Source organism: Mizuhopecten yessoensis, unplaced genomic scaffold (assembly GCF_002113885.1).
Source record: "Mizuhopecten yessoensis strain PY_sf001 unplaced genomic scaffold, ASM211388v2 scaffold11133, whole genome shotgun sequence".
Classification (NCBI taxonomy): domain Eukaryota; kingdom Metazoa; phylum Mollusca; class Bivalvia; order Pectinida; family Pectinidae; genus Mizuhopecten; species Mizuhopecten yessoensis.
Genome location: NW_018408896.1, coordinates 1776691 through 1786840, shown reverse-complemented (window position 1 = coordinate 1786840; position 10150 = coordinate 1776691). Strand labels below are relative to the sequence as shown.

The following is a 10150-nucleotide window of genomic DNA, read 5'->3' as shown; positions in this document are numbered from 1 at the left end:
GGGGGTCCGTCCGTACGATATGTCCATGCGTTTATTAACTTTTTTTTACTGCAAGGAAGATTTCATATTATATTATATCACTGGTCATGGCAGGTAATTGATGACAAATTGTAAAATTAATAACTAAGTATGTTATGGAGGGGATTATATTGTTAACGATGATAAACGTAAACTTTTGAACAAATAATGTCAGTTTGGCGGATTCTTGTTATCAAGAAAGGAAGAGCAATTTGCCACGCCCAGAGAAAAACGAGAGAGTTTCACATGCGAAATACAAATGCACAAGCATGCAAAGTCAGTCAGAAAATGAATCATTAATCATAGTCACTGACGATGGTGTGCAATAATAAAGACACATGATTGATGTAGAGAGGTCTCCTTCAATAACAACCACTTGCTCATAACATCCAACAGCTCATAACTAGTTTATAACCGCAATCACCTGTTCAGAACAACTGACTGTTCAAACATCAAGTCTATATCAACATACACCTTTACATAACCGCAATCTTCCCATAACAACCACTCAAAACGACAGGTTCATAACAACAGCTTATAGCAACATGCTTATAAAAGTTTATCACAACATCGTAAAGCTCGTAACAATAATCACCTGTTCAATGACATGTTCATAGCAACCAATAGCTCGTAACAACAATCACCTGTCAATAGCAACCACCAGCTCATAACAAATTCACCTATTCATAGCAACCATCAGCTCATAACAACAATCATCTGTTCATAACAACCATCAGCTCATAACAAATTCACCTGTTCATAGCAACCACCAACTCATATCAAAAATTACCTGTTCATAGCAACCACCAGCTCATATCAAAAATCACCTGTTCATAGCAACCACCAACTCATATCAAAAATCACCTGTTCATAACAACCGTTAGCTCATAACAAATTAGCCTGTTCATAGCAACTACCAGCTCATATCAAAAATCGCCTGTTCATAGCAACGACCAACTCATATCAAAAACTACCTGTTCATAGCAAACACCAACTCATATCAAAGATTACCTGTTCATAGCAAACACCAACTCATATCAAAGATTACCTGTTCATAGCAACAAACAGCTCATTACATCAATCACCTGTTCATACCAACCAATAGCTCATAACAACAATCACTTGTTAATAGCAACCAACAGCTCATAATAAAAATCACTTGTTAATAGCAACAAACAGCTCATAACAACAATCATTTGTTCATAGCAACAAACAACTCATAACAACAATCACTTGTTAATAGCAACAAACAGCTCATTACAACAATCACCTGTTCATAGCAACCAATAGCTCATAACAACAATCACCTGTTCATAACAACCATCAGCTCATAACAAATTCACCTGTTCATAGCAACCACCAACTCATATCAAAAATCACCTGTTCATAGCAACCACCAGCTCATATCAAAAATCACCTGTTCATAGCAACCAACAGCTCATAATAAAAATCTCTTGTTAATAGCAACCAACAGCTCATAACAACTTCGCCTGTTCATAGCAACCACCGTCTCATATCAAAAATCACCTGTTCATAGAAACCAACAGCTCATAACAAAAATCACTTGTTAATAGCAACCAGCAGCTCATAACAACAATCACTTGTTAATAGCAACCAACATTTCATAACAACGATCATTTGTTGCTATGAACAAATGATCGTTGTTATGAAATGTTGGTTGCTATTAACAATCACTTGTTAATAGCAACCAACAGCTCATAATAAAAATCACTTGTTAATAGCAACCAACAGCTCATAACAACAATCACTTGTTAATAGCAACCAACATTTCATAACAACGATCATTTGTTCATAGCAACAAACAGCTCATAACAACAACCTCCTGTTCATAGCAACAAACAGCTCATAACAACAATCACCTTTTCAAAGCAACAAACAGCTCATAACAACAATCACCTGTTCATAGCAACAAACAGCTCATAACAACAATCACCTGTTCATAGCAACAAACAGCTCACAACAACAATCAACTGTTCATAGCAACAAACAGCTCATAACAACAATCACCTGTTCATAGCAACAAACAGCTCATAACAACAATCACCTGTTCATAGCAACAAAAAGCTCATAACAACAATCACCTGTTCATAGCAACCAATAAAAGGTAACAAAAATCACCTGCTCATAGCAACAAACGGCTCATAGCAATAATCACCTGTTCATAGCAACAAACAGCTCATAACAACAATCACCTATTCATAGGCAACTACCTGCTCATTCATAATATCCAACAGCTCCTAACACCAAGTTGACATCAACACTCACCTGTTTACAACAACCACCTTCTCATAACAACCACTCAAAACAACAATTTCATTACAACAACCACCGTCTGCTCATAATATCCACCAGCACATAACAACCACTCCAATTTACTACAAACTGTTCTGGATTTTAGTTGATCGTCTATTTTGCTGTCAACAAACTCAATGTAATTTAGAGAAGGATGCAGCAATCTTAAAACCAGAAACTGTAACATACGACGAACTCCTTTAAGAGTTGTGTGTGTTTTTAACACTCCGTATAAAGTCCATCTGACTGTAAATAATACTTTCGGGATTTACCTCAAGTAACCTTTATATACAGATTTGATAAAACAGTAATACAGTGTGTATGAAATATAAGAAACAAGATACGTTGAGTTATACCATTTTATAGTATAAAATGTGAGAGTTCTATAAATATAAATGTTTGTATAATACACAGGCGCATTGAGGTAGACATATTACACTAAATAAAGTTGGGTTTGTTTTACGTCCCCGAGACTACATGCGATCATGCGTATGGACAAATTGTACCTAGTCTCATTGCTTTCTAAATTAAACAATAAAGAATTCGCTTTAAATTATCTTGAACTTCCCATCAATAACAATGAACTGACTCGGCGAGACTCTGACAATACACATCATAAACAAGGCTGAAGTCAATATACTCTCTATGCGTGCGTATCAATCAAGAAACAACGTTCCAGTGTGTTGAGCTTTAAGGATCCCCGTGCCTATGCCGAACAATATGCGTAACTAAAACTTTGATAAATCATTTCTGAAATTAAATAAATGTGAGTTAACTGGATGTACGAATTATGTAGAGTTCTGTCTGCAGTGGGACAGGGATACTTAACATATAATAATAAATGAATTATTTCCGGGATATGTTGATTGGCTTGTGACGTCACTGGGTCTAGGAATTGTTATGGGGACTAGGGTAACTGCTACGTCACACCACGGACTTAGATAATCTAATTCCGTGGTCACACCGGAGATATGCTGGGATTTCCATTGAACGTGCCATTACTACTTTCGGTTTCTGTATCGGAAGCGCGCAGTGTACCTAAAGACTTATACACTCCCTGTGTCGCAGCTACACTGAACGCAACGTGCGCGTTTTTGTCCGATTTGTAAACCATACTCTTTTCGGGAGCAGCAGCCACCGGAAGTGACGTTACTCCAGTATACAATGGCAATAGAAAGAGCGTTATTAACATCACAAGAACCAGCATTGCTCTCTGTAGAAATAATATCACTAACACACCACATATCAGAGCAAAGGCTGAGTAACCCCACAGATGTTTAAAACTGAACCAGAATGGATTAGATTCCCGGAATTCCTCTTCCACCGCTCTTTGGGGGATCCATTTAACATTAGCGAACAAATTTGCCTGGACGGCTTTAACTATGCGTACGCATCCAATGATTGCTTCCGGTGTGAACTGGACGATGGAGGCAATAGACTCTAGGATGACAAATTTGTAGTTGTGTTTGGTACACGTAGCAAACTTTGGGAAGACGAGGACAAGGAACATGATGATGATGATGGAGGCGTACCTATAACGGAGATGGACACTGATGTGGATTATTACGTAAAACAGCAGCAGAGGTTTCATCAACATCTGCCGAAGTGCAGAATAGGCCACATAGGAACTCACGAAATCTAACTTAGATTCTGTCCGCAGTATCGTTTTGTTGAATTTGTCCTTTTGAAATTTCTTCTGTATCCAGCGCATTGGTTTACCGATACCATTTTTCCAGAAATACATTGCCAACAAAATTTCTCCTCGATTCCATCGTCTCTCTCGAATGTTCCATGTGACGAAATTATACGAAGGCGCCTCTAGTAGGTGTGTAGACCCAGCGTACATGGGGTGTAAGATGGCCGCCTCGAACGTGTCGTGACTTAGCACATCCACAGGCACGAGCTCGATCAAGTTAGTGCGCGTGCCGATCACTTTGTCTATGTATATACGATTTTTTATCATGGCCTTTCCGAAATATGCAGATTGTCCTAACAATGCCATTACAGCGTTTGTCATAGGACTATAAATAGCTTGTCGCATAGACTCGAGATGCATAAAGACGGTGTCCGTCAGGGAACAGTGAAGTTTGATGGACGGCTGGATTATTCCTCGTTCGGGATTCGCTGCAGCAATTTCCAGGAGTTCGAAAACCATTCCTCTCGGAACTCCAGTATCGCCATCCAATACAAGCGTATAGTCAAATTTCCTTCCAAATATATTACTAACGTCCTCCGATTGGTGAAACAGTGGTTCTCCATAGCGGCGCGCGCTTTTTTGATAGTATTCTACGTCACAGTACGTGTATGCTACGTCATCACCTTCCGACAATAGCATGAGATCCTGATACTGCCCACACTTCCGGAGCACACGACTGACTCTGTGAATGACCATGAACTCCTTGGCATAGCGGTCACAGATCTGGTGAAGATACTCCCTGATAAATAACGCCTTATCGATGTCTTCGTACATCTGCCACACATGCTCGTAGTGTAACGGGTCAATCGACTCGTGGTCATTCTTGGCGAAGGCTATGCCTTCATTATACAACTGATCGTATATTATACTCCGGAATTTGTTAACGACATCCGTTTCGTACTGTTTTAGCTCTTCGGCGCCGGTGGCGCTGACCAGGACGGCGGATACGTTTGGACTGAGGTTACCTATATAGGCCTCATACATAGTGTCCATACACTCATCAATATCGTCCCGGCCTAGGGCAAGCAAGTTGTAGTTTAGAACGATGGTGAAACGATCACAGCGCGCTTTTTTGTTTTTGCGGGTCTCGCCTCCAACGATCAGCGTCGCGATCGTCTGCACGGGGAATTCGAACACCGAACCCTGTAGTACGCCAAGCACCACTACAATGATCACACCGTTCACGTATTCTGTTTTATTCCAATCCACGTTCATAATGTTTAACACTATTGCCCCAAAGGCCATGAATATCCAGATAGAGAAATACAAATAAACTCGTATGTTTCTGTCCATTTTAAAAACGTTAAGTTTCTTTATCAGCATATTTGTATGGTGTGATACTGATGTCTATACGGATCTTCTACGATTTTAAAATATTTCCCAAATATTTTGAAAATGGTTTCCATATTTGAAGAGTGCAGTTGACAAGTCGATGTTTCGAAAGATTTGGGCGAGACAGACGTGCTCGGGCTCATTATTTGATTGTTCCTCGACATTTGCTGCTCCACAGATCTGTTTGCCTGGAAAATAGTAAAAAGAGATTGAACAATTAAGAGGATTGGAATTTAATGTACAGAAATACCCAACACCATACCATTATATTTGCTGCGAGTGCGCAAGTTTCTTTTACCAGCGTGGGAGGTCAAACTATCCATCAAAAACAAGCAATTTAAACAATGCTGAGAATGTCACTAAAGGAGCCAAATTGGCGAAGGTGTGAAAAATATGTACACGTCGTTATACAGTTGACCTGGCACGGTTTCTGCACCACATGTATGTTAATTCATACTTTACGGGGTCACACATACACACGTGGAAATTTACACAGCTTTCAAGGAACCTTAAAAATGTCAAGAAAACTCGCAATGATTCTCAGAACATCACTAAAAGTCGAACATAATCAAACACATATAACAAATGTATCTTTTGAAATATTAAACAAAACTTTCAGCGATTTTTTAAGAGGAATACAGAACTCAAAACTCCATTAGGTCAAGACAGTTAAAATACAAAGGTCTTCGCTAGGAAACAATAGAAAACTCTAATCAACCGAGGGAGCACGCGCTACGTAATGTATACAACATCAACAACAACACATACACGAGGGAGCAGAGTTAACACGCGCTACGTAATGTATACAACATCAACAACAACACATACACGAGGGAGCAGAGTTAACACGCGCTACGTAATGTATACAACATCAACAACAACACATACACGAGGGAGCAGAGTTAACACGCGCTACGTAATGTATACAACATCAACAACAACACATACACGAGGGAGCAGAGTTAACACGCGCTACGTAATGTATACAACATCAACAACAACACATACACGAGGGAGCAGAGTTAACACGCGCTACGTAATGTATACAACATCAACAACAACACATACACGAGGGAGCAGAGTTAACACGCGCTACGTAATGTATACAACATCAACAACAACACATACACGAGGGAGCAGAGTTAACACGCGCTACGTAATGTATACAACATCAACAACAACACATACACGAGGGAGCAGAGTTAACACGCGCTACGTAATGTATACAACATCAACAACAACACATACACGAGGGAGCAGAGTTAACACGCGCTACGTAATGTATACAACATCAACAACAACACATACACGAGGGAGCAGAGTTAACACGCGCTACGTAATGTATACAACATCAACAACAACACATACACGAGGGAGCAGAGTTAACACGCGCTACGTAATGTATACAACATCAACAACAACACATACACGAGGGAGCAGAGTTAACACGCGCTACGTAATGTATACAACATCAACAACAACACATACACGAGGGAGCAGAGTTAACACGCGCTACGTAATGTATACAACATCAACAACAACACATACACGAGGGAGCAGAGTTAACACGCGCTACGTAATGTATACAACATCAACAACAACACATACACGAGGGAGCAGAGTTAACACGCGCTACGTAATGTATACAACATCAACAACAACACATACACGAGGGAGCAGAGTTAACACGCGCTACGTAATGTATACAACATCAACAACAACACATACACGAGGGAGCAGAGTTAACACGCGCTACGTAATGTATACAACATCAACAACAACACATACACGAGGGAGCAGAGTTAACACGCGCTACGTAATGTATACAACATCAACAACAACACATACACGAGGGAGCAGAGTTAACACGCGCTACGTAATGTATACAACATCAACAACAACACATACACGAGGGAGCAGAGTTAACACGCGCTACGTAATGTATACAACATCAACAACAACACATACACGAGGGAGCAGAGTTAACACGCGCTACGTAATGTATACAACATCAACAACAACACATACACGAGGGAGCAGAGTTAACACGCGCTACGTAATGTATACAACATCAACAACAACACATACACGAGGGAGCAGAGTTAACACGCGCTACGTAATGTATACAACATCAACAACAACACATACACGAGGGAGCAGAGTTAACACGCGCTACGTAATGTATACAACATCAACAACAACACATACACGAGGGAGCAGAGTTAACACGCGCTACGTAATGTATACAACATCAACAACAACACATACACGAGGGAGCAGAGTTAACACGCGCTACGTAATGTATACAACATCAACAACAACACATACACGAGGGAGCAGAGTTAACACGCGCTACGTAATGTATACAACATCAACAACAACACATACACGAGGGAGCAGAGTTAACACGCGCTACGTAATGTATACAACATCAACAACAACACATACACGAGGGAGCAGAGTTAACACGCGCTACGTAATGTATACAACATCAACAACAACACATACACGAGGGAGCAGAGTTAACACGCGCTACGTAATGTATACAACATCAACAACAACACATACACGAGGGAGCAGAGTTAACACGCGCTACGTAATGTATACAACATCAACAACAACACATACACGAGATTACCAGTATCGCAAGGACAAGGGGTCAGCGGAGAAACATTGATATAAAAAACGTCATTTAGAGTTAAATTGCAAGACAAGTTGGGAATGGTAAGAACAGTTTATCGTAGCATGTGATAAATGCTAGAACGCTTAGCAAATTGAAATTCTTCTAGATGAACAATGGATAAAATGAGCTTGTAAATGGTAATTTATATAATTCATAACTCTTTTTTAACTTCGAAATCGGTTGTATTAGTAAACTGAAAGTTTGCACTTTGGAGAATAGTCACTAGAAATAAAAAAAGAAGCGCACTATTTAAAAAAATTGAAGGTTGATGCAGAACGCAATACATACATACAGTTTATATTCACCATATGGCCCATTTCATCCATTTTGGACTCATCAATGGAACTGAAGTTCAAAAAGAAAAAAAATCAATACCCAAAATACTCCGGAACACATGTCAAAATACACTGTAAGGGTAGGTATCTATAAAACTTATAACTACGTTACAAATCAATCGTTTTCGGATACAACGGATAACTTGTAATCAAATAAAAAAGGTTGTATTTAATGAAAGTCTTGCTGCATAAAATTTCAGCTACAAGGTTCCTTCAGCAGTCAACGATGTTGTGACGTAAAGCTATCACTAGGAATACGCGGGAAGCATCTATATAAATAGACCAATTTACATTGTCCATACAGAAAGTAACCTTGATAGAAAAAAATAAGATCAAATTGATCTGGTTGTTTTAAAAAATGAAATTACAAAGTATACTATTTTACTGTACAGTACCACACAGCCGTTTCTTCTATTCGGGACTTATCAATTGTACTAAACGCTAAAAGAATGAAAATCGATAAAAAAAAGTGACATGTGGAAAAACATATCCATATACATGAGATTTCATTGTTAAAATATACATGTACAATATACATGTACAGGTATATAGAGCTTAAACCTGCAGTCGCAGTAAATTGTTATGTATTGTACTTCCGGTTTTCTTTCCTAGAAACATTAAGTATATGTTGTAGCCCAAACTTAATCTTGTTTTTTGTTATCTATTACTGATTTTCCTTGACTGTACTGTTTATGTGATGGAGAGTGTACTTTTCCGAAATCAAATGCAGTTATGTTTTGTTAAAGGTCGGTGGTTTTCCGGCGATATGTCGCCTGATATCACAAAGACCATACTGACTAGTAGTGGAGCCATATCAATAAATGTGAGACTATCAGGCTCGGTGATAAAACACGGTGTGAAAAAAGACAGAAGAGCGTGCTACACAGATACGGGGAGTGATCAATTGTAGAACGCCGCACCAAGGTTCCACATGGCCGATCGTGCAGATGTCCTATCGACAGGTCATCACTCAGCCAGATCTCAAGCGTGCTCTTACAACTTTTATCTTGTTTGTGGTCTTCATCGATAACTGTTTTTCTGATGAACGACAAGTCAACAAAAAATCTACACCAGAATGTAATGTTTGTATTTAAAGTTATAACTCGTTCTATGTAAGGTATAATTACCGACCCCTCCCTCATCCATTTATCAAGTTCCGGTCTGCAACATATATCGAACACGTACAACGAGTATTTTTTTAAAATTATAATAAAATCATATTCTGTAGCATTATATAAAATATTTACCACTGTACTATCAGGTGCAGAAATCCTAACAAAAAAATTGGTTAATTTCCCATCGAGTAAAAGAAATATTTCGGATAAAGGAGTTGGTGAACATTTTGTACAGATTACAACAGTAGTTCTGGTATACAACCTATGCCATTATACTGTGTAATGTGGTAAATCTGATACACAATGTATCGCTTGAACCGTGTACAGCATTAGTTCCGGTATAAAATCGATCACTTTGCACCGTCTACAGTAAGAATTCTGGTATACAAATATCATTTGTACCGTGTACCGCAGAAGTTCCTCTATACAATGTATTACTGTTAATCGTGTCCAGCACTGGTTCCCGTATACAATGTTTTACAGTAATACATTGTATACAGTAACTCCTACTGATCACAGTACAAAGTAATACATTGTATTCATGAAATACATTTGTACATGGTACAAAGTAATACATTGTATTCATGAACTACCTTTGTACATGGTACAAAGTAAAACATTTTATACATGAACTACCTTTGTACATGGTACAAAGTAA

At 38.9% G+C, this 10150-nt stretch overlaps 1 protein-coding gene across 3 annotated transcripts in view; it reads right to left on the bottom strand.

Moving 5' to 3' along the window:
* Positions 1 to 2687: 2687 nt before the first annotated feature.
* Positions 2688 to 10150, bottom strand: part of LOC110466424 (glucans biosynthesis glucosyltransferase H-like) — a 19211-nt gene continuing 11748 nt past the window's right edge. For 2 of the 3 annotated variants that reach the window (XM_021522895.1, XM_021522896.1), the window contains 2 exons: positions 8335 to 8387; positions 2688 to 5547 (listed from right to left, as the gene is read on the bottom strand). In XM_021522895.1, the coding sequence (XP_021378570.1) occupies positions 3290 to 5350 (2061 nt within the window). In that variant the 5' untranslated portion in view covers positions 5351 to 5547; positions 8335 to 8387 and the 3' untranslated portion in view covers positions 2688 to 3289. The remainder of the gene's footprint in view (positions 5548 to 8334; positions 8388 to 10150) is intronic. The other variant, XM_021522894.1, reaches the window with a different exon arrangement.